The sequence below is a fragment of the Micrasema longulum genome, unplaced genomic scaffold (genome assembly GCF_059751315.1).
Source record: "Micrasema longulum isolate JH-2025_06_02 unplaced genomic scaffold, ASM5975131v1 h1tg000378l, whole genome shotgun sequence".
Taxonomy (NCBI): Eukaryota; Metazoa; Arthropoda; class Insecta; order Trichoptera; family Brachycentridae; genus Micrasema; species Micrasema longulum.
In genome coordinates, this window is record NW_028277579.1 from 226,767 (window position 1) to 244,860 (window position 18,094).

Below are 18,094 nucleotides of genomic sequence, written 5' to 3' on the forward strand. Positions count from 1 at the left end.
GTGGAGAAAATCATATTTATATAGTATTTGACATCCATGTATACAGCGGAACTATGGAACAATTATACGCAAGCAGTATGGAATAAATTAAGGCTCACGTATAATAATTCATACAGGCAATTATTCGGAGTGCCCAGATACTGCAGTGCCTCCGAAACGTTCACAGCTGGACGAATAAACACCTTCGCTGCCCTACTTCGCCAAAGAGCCCGGAGCCTATGGGTACGCCTGAAAAACTCTAACAACGCGATTCTCCAAGCCACTGCAGGGTGGATCCATTCACCCTTGTTCAAGCGATGGCGGGATATGCTGAGACCACCATAAGTGCTTCAAATTTAAAATTTTATTTTATATGGTAGAATTGGCTCTGCACTTTGCAGCCATTTTACTGGAATAAAAAAATATTTGAAAAATGGTTCTACTCGGGAAGTGACGATTCTACAAACTATAATTTCAAATGCCTTCGCTGGTGCATTTCTGCGTGTTCTTTCAAACGGCGATATCAATAATATGGACTTATTGTTCATTTTATTTTATTTTATCAACTTCGATGTAAAAATTCAGTTTAACTCCACAGATTTCTAGATATTTCTGTGTGAGAACGGAAGCTGTTACAGCGTATCCCCGCGTCCCAAAACAAATGTACTAAAACTGATAAACATGTATTAAAACGGGAAATGGCTATCCTGTATATGATGTATTATTTATAAAAAATACGTTCGACTTATCTCAAACCGTTAGGCTTTTAATTTGCATACAGCCGTTGACATTCAAGTTTTACCCTTCGAACTAAACACGTGAAGTTAATTAATTTGTTTTGTGAAAGTGTAATTAAAAATTCATTATAATTTGTGAAAGTTTGTGTCTGAAATTCATTTAAATTTTATAAATTCATATAACTTTATTATGTATCTTTTTTGGGTGATACGTGTATGTTGGATTTGATCCGACGTTTCGGCTATTGCAGGAGCCAGCCATCTTCAGGGAAAACTGTGTGGATGGCTCCTGCAATGGTAGCCGAAACGTCGGATCAAATCCAACATACACGGTATCACCCAAAAAAGATACATAATATTGATAACAGTGACCGTGAAAACCTTCGCACTCATATAACTTTTTTTTTTTTTGCACCACAACAGGCCAGGAGGCCTAATTACAGTGGTGAATTACATTACCGAACAACCAGGCATGAGAAAAATCATAATTTATTTTTTTTGTGTTCTCACCGGGAATCGATCCCGGAACCTTCCGTGCGTGAGTCAAGCGTCTTGAAAAAACGCAAAAAGAAGCCTATTATAGTGTGATTAACACAATTATTCACCAAAAAATTAGACACACTTTTTTCATGAACAACATCAAATGAATTATTTTTTTATTCGATCAATTTGTCCCATCTCTAACGTCTTTGCAAAATGATGTAGCCTTGTAAGAACGTCCTTCATAATTAGGTTTATTTTAGTTTTGTTTTAATTTTAAAGCTGTTAATTTATAAATTAATATTAATTTATGTTTCAAGCATTTTATTAAAAAAATAAATTAACACGGCAGATACAAATGATTTTTCGTGTGTCAATATAAATAACTACTTTGACGTTACTACAAAGTTATGTCGTCACTTTTTCTGACAACTGTCATTCATGTTACATTTTAAGGACTATAGGGTGAAGGGTGCTCTGAAATCTACTTTGGCAAACAAATGTTTGTTGCAGGAGGCAACACTGGCAGTTCACAATGGAGTTCTAGTGTCAACTCTAATGTATAGGAGTGAAGTTTGGAATTGGAAAAATAATGATGAAATTGGGTTAAATTCTATTGAAATGCGATCCCTCAGGCGAATGTGTTGTAAAACGATGTATGATACACCACGGAAGCCGCCTAAATTTGTAATTGATATCTAAAGCATTAACTTTGTGGCCGAACATTTTACTTAATGTTATTAAATATTTGCATATAACCACTTACCGACTTTTCTATGTCTACAGGTTTCGAGACGTACCGTCTCTTCGTCAGTACACCAATTAAACCAACATGCAAAACCCACTATACACTTTCACCATAGTTGTTGCACAAAAATATAAAACCAACACGACATGCACTTTAATAAGCACATGCACTGATTAGGACAAACATGCACTGATAAAATTATGAAAATATTCTGTTGTTTGAGAATTAATGAAAAAAGTAGAGGGGATGGAGGGAGGGGGTAAGCTTAATAGGTTTAATATGGTGACCATTACAGTGGAACACCGTATAAATTACTATATTGAAAGGTTGTTTGATCATAGATCAAAGGAACATTATTTTTGAAAGCTTTCCTAATGTGCAATATTTCCATATTATTTACTTTTAACCCTCTATTATTTTTAAGTGAGATTTTAACTTCTGTATTTTTATTAAAGTCATGATTTAAATTGATTTTGTGATTTGCGAATTCAAAGAAATTGTTATTGTGAAGACACCTCATATGTTCTTTAACACGAATATCAAATCCTTATATGGAGTCCTGACGAAGAGACGGGTACGTCTCGAAACCGGTAGACATAGAAAAGTCGGTAAGTGGTTATGTACAAATATTTAATAACATTTAGTAATATAACAATATAAACGTCTAAAAATACCTACATCTTTTGATAAACTATAATTTGTGAAATTCGTTATATTTATGGACGTTAATATCTCTCAATAATGTCTTAATTTCGGTAGTTAGATGGCAGAAGTCGGTCTGTGGCCTGTGACGTAGTCGTAAGCGCATTACCTTACCATGCAAGAGGTCTCGGGTTCGATTTTATATATATATTTGGATAATTCGGAGATACGTACCTTATGTAAGGCTAAGAGAAGCATTATCGACAAAATCAAGGAAGGAGCTCTACGCTGGTTTGGACATGTAGAACGAATGGACAGCGAAAGAACGGCTAAGAATATTTACAATGCGAATGTTGATGGATGCAGAAATAGAGGTAGATCGAGAAAGACATGGCATGACCAAATCCAACAAATACTTGAAGATGGACATGTCAAAAGTCGGAATAAACGGCGCGCGTGCATGAGAAGATGTATGAATGTAGAAGAAGCGAGATCTGTATGCAAAGATAGGGTGATGTGGCGTTCTATCCTCTCTGCCTACCCTTACGGGGAAAAGGCGTGATGGTTTGTTGTTGTTGTTGTTATAATGTATATAGCGCTGTTTTTGTGTAAATCACCTCAAGGGCGCTGTACAATAAATAAATATCCCAGCACGTCTTGCAGCTACAGAGCGCATGGACGGTTGGGATTCTAGTTCCTCGTCTCTGATTGTGATATATAGGAGTTAGATTACATTACGTCTTGCAGCTACAGAGCGCACGGACAGTAAAAAGTCTAGATTTACATTTTTTATTTTTTTATTTAACAATGAAGTTTTTTATAAAATGAAATAAAAAAACAAATTTTTAAAAATAGAAGTTAGATTACAACAAGTCTTGCAGCTACTGCGCGCATGGACGGTTGGAATTCTGCACCCCATTGACTAAATTTAAATATTTAATAGTTGATAACATTACCCATTGAAGCTAGATTACTAATCGTCTTGCAGCCATAAAGTGCATGGACGAGTGAAATTCTAGCAATTTAAAATTATCAATAAATTTACAAGATAAACATTGAGCATAATAGTAATTTATTAAAGTGGTCATGCTAAAAAGTGATTACGATAAATAGGAGCTAAATTATGGCACGTCTTGCAGCTACAGAGCGCATGGACAGTAAGAAATCCAGCCCTATTTACATTTTTTATTTAACAATGAAGTTTAGTGATATTTTAAAAAAATATAAAAAACAAGTTTATAAAAATAGAAGTTGGATTATAATAAGTCTTGCAGCTACTGAGCGCATGAGCGGTTGGAATGGACGCATGAACAGTTGATAACATTTACCTTTTAAATCATTTTTTTTAAAAATAGAAATTAATATTGATTGATTCATTAATATAAACGTATTTTTGGTTTTTATGCTAACATATTTATATAAAGTGTGCAATTGAATGATTATAATTAATTTATTTTAATTTTTAAATATTTACGTTCTTATTAATTACCCAAATTTTGGCGATTTTCAACGAGTTGTAAATAACTTACTATTAGAAAATGGGAATCAAATTGGGGTAGAGTGGGGTTCGAACCTATAGCTTGATTAGAATGATAGTTTTCAGCAAAAGTTAGGAAATAACTTTGTAGTGACGTCTAAGGAGTGATTTATTTTTTATTTATTTAGTGAGAATACATTATTGACTAATTTGTTGTAAAATAATGAAGGAGAATACATTATTGACTCATTTGTTGTATAATAATGAAGGAGAATACATTACTGACTAATTTGTTGTAAAATAATGAAGGAGAATACATTATTGACTAATTTGTTGTAAAATAATGAAGGAGAATACATTATTGACTAATTTGTTGTAAAATAATGAAGGAGAATACATTATTGACTAACTTGTTGTATAATAATGAAGGAGAATACATTACTGACTAATTTGTTGTAAAATAATGAAGGAGAATACATTATTGACTAATTTGTTGTATAATAATGAAGGAGAATACATTACTGACTAATTTGTTGTAGAATAATGAAGGAGAATACATTATTGACTAATTTGTTGTAAAATAATGGAGGAGAATACATTACTGACTAATTTGTTGTAAAATAATGAAGAAGAATACATTAGTGACTCATTTGTTGTATAATAATGAAGGAGAATACATTACTGACTAATTTGTTGTAAAATAATGAAGGAGAATACATTATTGACTAATTTGTTGTAAAATAATGAAGGAGAATACATTATTGACTAATTTGTTGTAAAATAATGAAGGAGAATACATTATTGACTAATTTGTTGTAAAATAATGAAGGAGAATACATTATTGACTAATTTGTTGTAAAATAATGAAGGAGAATACATTTGCTGTAATTTTTTTGTCGTGTCCTCTTGTTCTCAGCTTGCATTTGTTAACACCCAATAATAATTATAATTTAACAAATATTTGTTATAAAACAATAATAATAATAATAAAAAACGAAGTGATTCTTCAAATATAAATAAAAATGCTGTGTTTTGAGAAAATACTATTGTATTTATTTGTGGAAGTGATTTTTATTCTAAGCTTCACTTCAAATTGTACTGGTAAGTTTTGAGTTTTTTTTATTTATTTAAGAATTATAGCATAATTTGACCGTATTTAATCTGACCAACTCCGTATTCTCATAGAAAGGGCATGGTTACTGAGATTGCTAAACGGTAATTATTCCTTTTTTGAAATAGAGCCAAATGTTTTCATTGGAGAAATGTAGAACTGAAATGGACCTTTTATGCATTTTCAAAATATTAACGGACTTAGTCCATTAAAAAAATGGTAATCCCAAATCTTTAAAATACATACAGGCACAATTAAAATCAAAAACTAATAAAGACAATTAAAGCTAGAACAAAAAAATTCAATCACAATTACTACCTCAAGACAAGGGAAGATAAATACGTCATACCTTCACCTTGACGGTATAGTTGAAGATAAATTCCCTCTAGCGATTATAAAGATATACTACCGACCCCCCCACCTTCAAGTTTTGGGTAGGTACATCGATATAAAACAAGGCGAAACGTACGTCATAGTACACATATCTAGGCTCTAAAATGACAAAGCGTCAGTATGACGTCATAGTTGAAGATAAAAGTCTCCCGACCGACTACAAAGGTAAACTACCGATTACCGATACCCCCATCATCAAGTTTTGATGTAAGTACATCGGTTTATACCGACGGGTCTAGAACCCCTCGATACGTTTATCTGCGCATTAAAAGTGTAAAAAAAATCCACCTATCAATTTTTACTTTAATTATGATTTAATAAAATGTTTAACCGTTTTGAGGTTGGCACTTTTTTCTTAAAAGCCTATTAAAAATATGAGTGAGAAATGAGTAAATTTTGATGTCGAATTAAACTTCGACATAACTGTCACATTAATAAAGCGAACGCCTAGATGTGAAAATAATATCGCTAGGTTCTGTCCTATTAACAAATAAGAGTATCTAGGCGTTAGAAAGTTACCATTGTAAAAAAATAATTTTGTTATTATATTTTTTCCATCTGTTTTACTATATTTCTGAGAGAACGTATTGAGAGCCGGCTTTGTAATCGCTACGTACTACCTCAGTAGATAAATGCAGACGATCTTTAAGCATATCGTTTTGACAATGGTTAAAAGTCATAAATAAATAATGTTCAAGCGAGCATTTTTTGCTTGAATTGGGATTTATTAGAGTTTATAATCACTTTGAAGTGGGCACTTTCTATCAAAGAAGCCTATTTAAAATATAAATGATAACTATTTTTAATTTTAATTACGTTAAAGGAAAGCGGATTAATTTTTAACGGTCATTTATTGGCTTGTCTCGATCAAATCATGTCGATATGGCAAGTAGGTAGAACATATTGAGGTAAGATACAGGGCCTCGATTACGATGGGAAGATAAAGACGTCTTACCTTCTCATTCGGACCAAATCAAAATATTGTAATAAAACCAACTTGTCCAAGAAGAAGTTCAAAATTAGAAAATTGTCTTCAGGCGTTGCCTAACGTGTGAAATAATTCAATCAGATGAATCTCTTCGCAACAATAAAGGTTTCAGCTCTTTAACTTCACTAAAATCAACAGATGGAAGAGTTGACGAAATGTGGATGTTTAAACATAGACAAAATGGTGAATTTTACACAGTGTGTGAGAGGTCATAAGCCCTGTAAATGCCTAGACTTCCATATTCCCTTATCTAATTGTATTCCCGTTGTAATTTATTCACTTTATGTTGTTTTATCATATTAGAGGTCCAGTATACAACACTCTCCGGTTCGATCCATAATCACTGATTGTCTCCCGATGTTGCCCCCAGGTATCGGCGGCCTGTTCTCCAGCAGCCAGTGTCGACCCCCTTCATCAGCCTTCCGCCACGGGAAGGTGCGGACGCGCCAGCGAGGCAGGCTAGCCAAGTACCAGTGCCTGTGGGGGTACGAGCTGGTGGGGCAGCGCTACTCCAGCTGTGTGGGCAAGGCCTGGGACTCCCCTCCTCCTGTCTGCGTCAGTCAGTACCTTCATTACTTAAATATCGCCAGGTTTATACTAGAATTTGTGTACCTGGGAAGTATGTTTACTAGAGATGGAAAGACCGAGAAAGATATTGAAAGGAGGGTGAGTGCCGGGAACAGGGTGAACGGTGCACTGAAATCTACTTTGGCAAACAAATGTTTATCGCAGGAGGCTAAACTAGCAGTTCACAACGGAGTTCAAGTGCCAACTCTAATGTATGGGAGCGAAGTATGGAGTTGGAAAAATGATGATGAAAGTAGGTTGAATACTGTCGAAATGCGATCCCTCAGGTGAATGAGTGGTAAAACGATGCATGATAGGTGCACAAATGTCAAGATCCGTGAAGTGTGTAAGGCTGAGACATGCATTATCGACAGAATCAAGAAAGGGGTGCTGCGTTGGTTTGGACATGTAGAGTGAATGGACAGCGAAAGAACGGCTAAAAGGATCTACGATGCGAATGTTGATGGATACAGAAAACGAGGAAGACCGAGAAAGACATGGCACGATCAAGTCCATCAAATACTTGAAGATGGACATGTCAAAAGTAGGAATAATCGGCGTGCGTGCATGAGAAGATGTATGAACGTAGAGGAAGCGAGGTATGTATGCCAAGATAGAGTGATATGGCGTTATATCTTCTATGCCTACCCTTACGGAGAAACGGCGTGATGGTTTGTTTCTATACTAGTTATCAAATTCAACGTCGTCTTGGTGGTAAAACGACAGAGCCACAATCATTATCATTATTTTATTTATTTAGTTCTATAATTATTAGGTATTCTCTAATGATATTTAAAGGGGGTTCAAACCGTCAGTAGAGTCGCAGTGAGTCACATCTTGCTGGAGGGTGTGTTTCTATGAAATGCTGCGAATGCCCAGTTGCATTCCACCGGCAACACTACTGACTAGTCCAACTCGTTAGCGTCCACGTCGCGAACCCCGTGCAATGGGATCACACTCGTAACGGTGTGATCACATCAGATAACGAAAGGGTGAAAGGCGAGTTTCTGGCGCTTCCAAACCAGAACCAACCAGCTAAGAGAAGGTAACCCCGACAGTAAAATCACCAGAGAAAGCAATTGGAAACCACTCTGGTCATCTTTTCCAAGGAATCACTATGGCGAGTACATCCAACAAGCAGTTGTCCTGGCCTCGGAGTAGCGCAGGACCGAGACGCTTTCGCTGTAGTGATCACCAACGTCGGGGGGACCTGATAGGCACCGCAAGAAGAAGAATTATATTTTTGATTAATACCTGCACTGATTTTATTAATTTATATTAATTACACTGTTTTATTATAGGGTTCATGTTGAAACGTGGACCTTAAAGGTTAACATGCATTTAAACTCTATACAATAGTAGGCACCAAATGTAACTCTCACCAAACTTGATTGTAACACGTTCTTGGCTAATTAAAATTCATATATATTTATGCCATGCTGAGGAATTTTAGCTTAGTTAAAGTTAATGAATTTGTAAAGTATCAGACAACCTGAGGATGTCAAAGAGCTCGCCTTGCCTATAGCCCGGTACTTTATAGATCTGGTCTTGGAGAGGGAGATTTAGCACAGTGAGAACTCTCCCATTACATAAAGTAGCTAGGCTCTTTAAAGACCTGGGCTTGGAGCGCGAGAACTAATTCACGTGGACCCACCACAATAGATCTTCACAGGTCGCAGTGAGGTCAGGAACTTATAGAGCACTGACCCCCACTTCAAAGCATGAGAAGCAGACAACCATAGGCTACCCTTTTATGACTTTATGTAGACATATACTGTGTCTAGAAATGAATCAAAACCACAAGCGCATCAATTTTAGATAAGTTAATAATAGCATGAAGTGCATAATACGCCAGTAGCTCAACCACAAATAACTATGGACGTGCTAATAAGCGACGTGATAACAATTTCTCACCATGGTTGTTTAGCGTATTCGCGATCACAATGCAACATCCGTGAACACCTAATATTAAATGTCAATGCCAAGATATTTCATCATCATCACATCATCATTTCCTTTCAGCACCTAATGGTGCATAGAGCACTGCATTGGTACACCAATAGCAGTGTATCTTGATCATTTTTGAAACATGAAGGTAAGATGATCAGTCTTATGCTTCAGGTACCAGTCTACGGACGATGAAGTATTCTGGTGTAAAAACACCCTTTTAAATAATATTTCAAACCCGAGACCTCTTGCATGGTAGGCAAATGCGCTGACCATTACACCACAAGGCTTACTACGTTGTTGACTGCCAAGATGTTTACGTTTGTGCAATCACATATTTGAATTTTACCGGTGTAAATATGGGAAATATTCCAAAACTGCTATTTTTATTTATTTATTTATTATTTATCATGCTATTTATTGCATTTAGCCAGCGATTGGCAAGACAAATGTTAAGAAAGCAGTCGCCATAGTAATTGTAATTTAATTTTCACTTTTTTGTATTAGATCCTCTTTACTATTTTGCAAATGCAATGTATTGAATTATTTTTTTTAGTAAACGCCGATTTTTCACCAGTGAACTGTATTTATTTACGAGGAAAACAAAAAACAAACTGACACGAGCGTTGACTTAGAGATTACACCGCAATAACTTAAGCGTGTTCGTTATTGTTCATGGTGATCGCTCAAATGCTTAGCATGATTTTAAGCACGTCGATAGTTATTTGTGATTGAGGTACAGGCGTGTTGTGCGCACCTCGTACATGTAACAACTGTCAACGCGCCTTAACGAGCTAAAGTTGAGTTGTAATTGCAAAAGAGTACTCTCATTTTGACTAACATTGCAAGAGCTGTTTCAACACGGCATCTCTGCTTTTTTTTAAATAAATTAATTTGGCTTTTAAGGACCCGGTTGTTTGAAGGTGGGCGAGCTGCAGAATGGACTGATGGCCAGTAGCAACAAGAACGCTGTCGTCAGGTTCTTCTGTAACCCGGGGTTCGCCATGATCGGGAAGGACTTCATATACTGCGACGGACAGACCTGGAATGGAACTGCACCCAAATGTGAATGTAAGCACTAAGATATCACACTGAGCTTTTGTCAGTGAAAATTATATATGTCACAGCTGGGTTGTAAAAGGCCAATCGACAATTAGCCTTATTGTCAACACTTGGTATTTTATATTGAGTTATTTATTTATTTATTTTATAAATTTTATTCGTTTTATTCGTTTTATTCGTTTTATTTGTTTTATTCATTCTATTTATTCTATTTTTTCTATATATTTTATTGATTTTATTTATTTGATTTATTTTGTTTATTTCATTTATTTCGTTTATTTTACTTATTTTATTTGTTTTGTTTATTTTATTCATTTTATCTATTTATTTTTTTATCTATTTTACCTATTTTATCTATTTTATCTTTTTTTTTGTTTTCTTTGTTTTATTTGTTTTATTTGTTTTATTTGTTTTATTTGTTTTATTTATTTTATTTATTTATTTTTTATTTTTTTTAAAAATTTTTTTTTATTATTTTTATTTATTTTATTGGGAAATCAACAGTTCTACATACATATTTATAGTAAACAAACAGATATAGTGTATAAACTCAGAACTAATAACAGATATCCACAAAGTACACAAGGTTAGTAGAGAAAATATATAACATATTAAATAAATACATACGAGTTTATACATTTTATAAAAATGTTATTTTCATGTACTCGTAAATATTTTTCAACAATCGAATATTTTTTATACATTTTTTCAGAACAGTAAGTTATTGTAAATTGGGCGGGATTAGGATTATACGTAAAGAAGTAGAGGAATTTGTGTATCTGGGAAGTGTGTTTACTAGGGATGGAAAGACTGAGGAAGATATTGAAAGGAAAGTGAGTGCCGGGAACAGAGTGAACGGTGCATTTAAATAAACCAACATTTAGACCAAGGTGATTATACTGCTGGTGTTTTCATAGACCTAAAAAAGGCTTTTGACACTGTGGACCACAGCATTTTGATCGAAAAACTTCAGTATATTGGTGTAACTGGAATACGTTTAGAAATTTTTAAAGACTATCTTTCAAACAGATCATCTTTGGTAGAAGTTGGAGGTAAGTTTAGCAATTCTGGTAAAATCACCTGCGGGGTACCTCAAGGGTCTATACTCGGTCCGTTGCTATTTCTTATATACATCAACGATGTTACAAAATGGGGCATCAAAGGAGGAATACAGCTTTATGCAGATGATACGACTATTTTATATTACACTAAAAACAAACAAGATTTACAGAAGATGGTTGAAAGTGACGTTTTACATCTGGCGGAATGGCTGCGTTTAAATAAATTGACCTTGAATGCAAAAAAGACTCACTACCTTCTATTTGGAAACAAGAGTAATGAATCTATTGATGTCTTTATTGGTGTTGATCGTCTGGAGAAAAAAAATAGCACTAAGTACTTGGGACTGTTAGTGGACTCGCAGCTTACTTGGAATGAACATGTTGAGCGCGTGAAAGGAAAGATTGTCCCTGTAGCTGGAATACTGTACAGATTTCAGAGAATGCTTCCAGTTTCGCTGCTTCGAGCAATCTATTTTTCTATGGTCCATTCGCATTTATCATACCTATGCTGTGTTTGGGGTTTTGCAACTAAGAGCAAAATTTCTGAGGTGCAGATTATTCAGAATAGAGCGATCAGAAATGTGTTTCACCTACCGTATGATACTCATGTAAGGGACATTTATTTTGAAACAAAAATCATGCCTTTTAGCATGCTTTCCTATTTCGAGATAACTGACACTATCATTAATACTACTCTCGACTCAATGCACAGTAACATAAAGCCAGCTTTCATTGGAGACATCCATAGGTACAGTACTCGATCAAAAAACAATATATATATTGGATCTGTGAAGTCTACGAAGTTTGGTACTAGATCTTTACAATACATAGGTTTCAAGGAATTTAATAAATTGCCACATAAATTTAAAGTACCTATTTCAAATATAGAAACAGGACGTGCGAATTGAAGAATTATTTTTTCCAGAAGTACTTTGAATAAATAATGTTAGTTTATAGAGAATGCGCATCTTGAACATATACCTTTTAATATTTCACCGTTTTTGCTTGTATATGTAATTTTTAATACTATTTAAATGTTATTTGTGTTTTTTTCTTTTTATATACTTTTTTTGGCTTGTATACATAATTTCAATTTTTTCAACGTTTTTGATAAAAAAAATTAACCTGTATTGGGTGTGCGCATATTTTGTTAATTAAAAAAAATGATTTTATTTTGTACTAGTTCAGTATGTATATATACATCCATGTAATTTTTAAACTTTTTCAATTTTCTTTCCCAGATTGCATAATGTAAACATTTATTTTGAATTTATTTCCATGCCTAGTATTCTGTTTATTCTGTTATTTTCAAGTATTTTTCATACCCTTTTTAATTTGTAGTATATCATAATTTTAATTTTTCTGCTTTTGTTAAATAATATTATAGTTTAAAATTTAAAAACGTCTCTAAAAAAATTATTATCTGTATGTCCCTAAATGAGTTTTTTTTTAAAAAACTCCTTGGGAATATTGTATATAATTATGTATAATATGTTTTCAATATAATAAAAACAAAAAAAATTTAAAAAAAACCTTGGCAAATAAATGTTTGTCGCTTGAAGCAAAATTAGCAGTTCACAACGGAGTCCTGGCCCCGACCCTGATGTATGGGAGCGATGTATGGACTTGGAAAAACAGGGATAAAAGTAGGCTGAATGCTGTCGAAATGCGATCTCTCAGGCGAACGTGTGGTAAGGCTATGTACGATAGATGCACAAATGTCGAGATCCGTACATTATGTAAGGCTGAGACAAGCATTATCGACAAAATCAAGAAAAGAGCTCTGCGCTGGTTTGGATATGTAGAGCGAATGGACAGCGAAAGAACGGCTAAAAGGATCTACGATGCGAATGTTGATGGATGCAGAAACAGAGGAAGACCGAGAAAGACATGGCATGACCAAATCCAACAAATACTTGAAGATGGACATGTCAAAAGTCGGAATAATCGGCGCGCGTGCATGAGAAGATGTATGAATGTAGAGGAAGCGAGATCTGTATGCAAAAATAGAGTGATGTGGCGTTCTATCCTCTTTAACAACGGCGTGATGGTTTGTTGTTGTTGTTGGACTTAATTTAATTTGATTTCACATTTGATATTGACAAATATTTACAAACACTTCAGCAGTCACTGTAATCGGCCCGAAGAAAACAGTTTTTTCGTGTATTTTGGCGTGTACTAAATACACGTACGTAAATACGCGTTTTCTACGCGCGCTTTTGCGTTCAGAAACGCATTTTTAACTCGTATTTAGGTACTAAATACACGCCAACAGAGCGATTTCTTTACGTGCAATGGGCTATTATCACGGAATTTTTTTATTAGCTAATAAATTAATTTGAAAAATCACAAGACAATCGGTACTACTCCTATTAAAATCCGTTAAGAAATAAGGGAGATATAAAGGATTAAAGTCTAGTCATTTGAAAATAAATAAAAACAGACAATTCATGACGTCACCAAGTTTGACGTCATCGTATGCGAAGATAGTTTTAAATACCAGCCCTACGGCGCTATTCCGAACCGCTCTCGCGGCCGCAGAAAATACTTTTTCTCGCGTATTTTGTATGTAAATAAGCGAAATAAAAGCTTTTTTACGGCCGCGAGATCGTTTGGAATAGTAGCCCTGTATGCCAGGTAAGTATTTACATAGGTAACAAACATTGTGGTCGATTGTTCGATCAGCCGAAACCTTAGAGAGTCGCCCACTTGGAGAAAAAATATTATATGATTATTGACCACGAAGTTAGCTACAGATTACAGCAATACACGAGTCGTTGGTACCCTGGGTTGAGAGTTGCAAGCTTTAACAGAAACCGCCCGTTGCACGTTTGTTGTTAAACTAAAAATCAAACTAAAACCAAAACAAAAATTTGAAACGGGTTGTTGCTCTATGCAATAGAGTTTAAGGGCTTCTCTAGAGAATTATTACTCTGAGGCCGAAACGAATAAAAAAAATAATATGCCATTCAATGTGGCGTGTCGTTGTTCAGCCAAAATGCAATACGACTAATCGTCGACCAGCCTTTTTACAATATGAAGTCTTTTTGTAATTTGGTTAGCAAATATGTGTTCCGGCTAAAATGATTATCAGACATACAGATAATATATGAATAAAACGTGCATTACATGGGCAAATTTTCAACAGAAAAGATAAATAAATTAATCCAAACTTTGATTTCCAGCAAACGCTAATGTGGAACCAGCTAAGTCCTGTGACTTTGAAGATGACAGCCTTTGTGGGTGGACACACGATCCTCTCCATGACTTCGACTGGAGGAGACAAAACAAGCAAACTCCTAGCGGCCATTCCCGCACTGGACCATCATACGACCACACGTATGGAATTGGGAATGAAGGTAGTGTGCGTATTTAAATTTAACACGTGCCGCAGTTGGGTAGATTGTTATTAGCAGGCGCATGAAGCCATGACAAGAAAGGTATTTTTGAAAGTTTTTACATAAGTTCCTGCATTTATTTCTCATTGGATCTCTTCAATGAATGTGTGGGAAATCAATGTATGACAGGGTTACGAATGATAAAATCAGGCGCGAGTGTAAATCTGAGTCAAGTGTAATTGATAAGGTAAAGAAAGGGTCTCTGAGATGATTTAGTCACGTAGAACGAATGGATGACGAAAGAATGGTGACACTGTTTTTGACAATCTGTCCTAGTTTGACGGCAATCGGAGACTCAGTATTCTGTCGGCGTCTATTTGAGTGAGTCGAAAATTTGCTGTGTGGTGATTTTTACAATGGATAAAAAATTGGCTCAACAAACGTGCCTCAAATTTTGTGTTGCTAATGAAATTTCGTGTGCCGAATCATTAAAAATGTTGAATAAAGCCTTTGGAGAATCGTGTATGTCAAAAACACGGGCATACGAATGGTATAAAGGCGTTCGTGAATGCTTAGATGATAATAAATACTGGACGTCCAGCAACGCCATACTTGGCGGTACTCCGAAGAAAACATCGAATCGGCAAATCAAATCGTTTAAAAAATCTATGTATACCAACCAAGAGCTTGCTATGTTATTGAGCATCTCATCATTGAGATGTTTTGAGTATGAAACGCGTCACTGCCCCTGTCGTCCCAAAAACATTGAAGGAATGTGGAAGGACAATTCGTGGATTTTACACCACGATAAAACGCCGTCTCATACAACGGTGATTGTTTCGGAGTTTTTAGTCAAAAATTCGACTTATCTCATCAGCCAAGCACCGTATTCTCCAGACCAGGCCTCGTCTGACTTTTTTCTTTTCTCAAGACTGAAATTGCCATAAAGAGGAACGCGCTTTGAGACGATTGATGCCATAAAATAATTCGCCGCGAGAGCCAAAGGCCATACCTTTGCAAGCCTATGAAAAGTGCATGAACAATTGGATTAAGCATTGGCATCAATGTATCGTCGCAAATACGGAGTACTTTAAAGGGGATATAGAAAAAATGTTGAAAATTATAATTTTAAGTTTTTTTCCAAATTCCCGTTTATTTTTAAAGATAAGGTATATGGCGAAAATGAACCGTAACGTGATACAAGGACGACCAAGGAAGACGTGGCATGAGCAGATAAACCAAAATCTTAAGTCTCGTCGTGTAAAAAGCAGACAGAACCGAGGGCATGTGTGACAAGATGTATGAATGTATGCCAGGATAGACGTGTGTGGCGGTCCATTCTTTCTGCCTACACCTAGGGAAATGGCGTGATGGTAGTAGCAGTTGTAGTTGGATTTAAAAAAAAATCATTTGAGTTTTCAATCACGTAAATAGTTCAAGTATATAATTAACAGTTCAATCATCAGTATTATTTGAATCGGGTTGTGGTCCCGTGGTTAGTGTCTCGGACTCACGGATCAAAGATCCGTGGTTCGAATCCCGCTCTACCCCAACTTGGTTCCCATTTTCTAATAGTGAGTTATTTACAACTCGTTGAAAATGGTCCTCTAAATTAAATATTTGCGTAAATTATTAGAACGCAAATATTTCTTTAAAAAAAAAAAATTCAACAATGTTTGAGTATGTCCAAATGCTTGCAGACTGGCTGGATTTCCTCCCTAGGGAGTTATTCATATTTTAATTTATTGCAAAAGAGAGGGAAAACATTATTGAGAAGGGAATACGGGAGTCTAGGCATTTACAGGGCATATGACTGATAGTAATTAAAAAAGGAAATAAAAAATATTAAAAAAAGACACAAAAATATTCCTTATTATTTAAAGGGCAACAAAATAAATCATAGAAAAAAAGAGTTCATATCTTTATTTTGAATCCAAGATAGTGCATGTTTAAGTGGCCAATATACACATTGTGTAACGTTCACCATTCTACCTATGTTTGAACATCCGCATTTCCTCAACTCTACCATCTGTTGACTTTTGTGAAGTAAATGAGCTGAAACCTTTATCATGTGCGTGAGATTCATCCGGCTGAGCCAATTCACCCACTAAGCAACGCTTGAAAACTATTTTCGAATTTTTTGTACTTCTTCTTTTACCAGGTAGTTAATTCAACAATGTTATGAGTATGTCTAAATGCTTGCAGACTGGCTGGATTTATCCCTAGGGAGTTATTCATATTTAAATTTATTGCAAAAGAGAGGGAAAACATTATTGAGAAGGGAATACGGGAGTCTAGGCATTTGCAGGGAATATGACCTGTCATTGGGTGGTTTAAGTGGCTATTTTACACACTGTGTAACACCATTCTGCCATGTTTAAACATCCACATTTCTTCAACTCTTCCATCTGTTGACTTTTGTGACGTAAAGGAGCTGAAACCTTAATTATGTGGGTGAGATTCCTCCGGCTGAACCAAATTACCTACTAGGCAACGCCTGAAAACAATTTATAATTTTTATACTTCTTATGCCAGGTAGTTAATTCAACAATGTTTGAGTATGTCCAAATGCTTGCAGACTGGCTGGATTTCCTCCCTAGGGAGTTATTATATATGAGAGGGAAAACATATTGAAAAGGGGATACGGGAGTCTAGGCATTTACAGGGCTTATGACCAGTCATTGGCTGGTTTGAGTTTACGTTTTCCCTCTCTGTTGCAATAAATTTAAATCAGCAGTTTATTATATAAATAAAACACGAGTGATACTTTAATCCACAAATTTGAAATATCCAGTGACCGGTTTCATCGCTTTCGCGACATCTTCGAGACTGGTATCTTTATTAAAGAGTTAAATGTATTTATACAGAACAGAGGTAAGGATAGATAATTCAAAGTTATATGTAAGTAAATTAAATAAAGTTATTTTTATCTTAAGGATCATTATCAACAAATTTTCTTTGGGTTAACTAATGAATTGATATAATGCTATTTTAATGAGTTGAAGTATTTTATTTTATTTTTGGTGTCTCATCCTTCGTGAGTGTGGTTTTGTAAATAATGATTTTTGAAAAACAACCCTATGTTTACAAAGGGTTGTTATAAAAATAACTTAACACACTAGAAATAAAGGAATTTCTGTGGTTTCATTTAATTCTAAAGTTTATCCTAATTATTAAAAGAATTTAGTAAAAATTAATTAGATTGCCTTGTAACATTATGTTGAGAGGAAGGGGTATATATTAATGAAAGAGTGCTTGATTAAAATTCCCATGTAGGTTTTATAGTCTTTTAACAAATAAAGGATAACAATCCCTATAATTAAACAAATATTAATCCTATGTCTTAAATTAATTCTTAATATTACGGACTTATAACTAAACTTAATACTACCAAAAAAAACGATCTGGAGGCAGCAGCATCTAGCTGCGGCGAGGGCGCGCGGTTAGCGCGTAGGCGGCGTCGTGTCTGTGGACGACGCGTGGAGCTGCGTGTTGCAGGCGGAGTTGTCTGCGGCGGCAGCGTCCAGCTGCGGCGAGGGCGCACGGTTAGCGCGTAGGCGGACG

At 35.2% G+C, this 18,094-nt stretch overlaps 1 protein-coding gene across 3 annotated transcripts in view; it reads left to right on the forward strand.

Moving 5' to 3' along the window:
- The first annotated feature begins 757 nt into the window (after positions 1-757).
- Positions 758-18,094, forward strand: part of LOC148282077 (uncharacterized) — a 28,218-nt gene continuing 10,881 nt past the window's right edge. Inside the window, exons 1-5 of one of the 3 annotated variants that reach the window (XM_088225661.1) lie at positions 758-827; positions 4,980-5,164; positions 6,926-7,114; positions 9,976-10,140; positions 14,378-14,551. In XM_088225661.1, the coding sequence (XP_088081787.1) occupies positions 5,086-5,164; positions 6,926-7,114; positions 9,976-10,140; positions 14,378-14,551 (607 nt within the window). In that variant the 5' untranslated portion in view covers positions 758-827; positions 4,980-5,085. Of the gene's footprint in view, positions 858-4,979; positions 5,165-6,925; positions 7,115-9,975; positions 10,141-14,377; positions 14,552-18,094 lie in introns of all 3 variants that reach the window. The other 2 variants (XM_088225660.1, XM_088225662.1) reach the window with 2 other exon arrangements.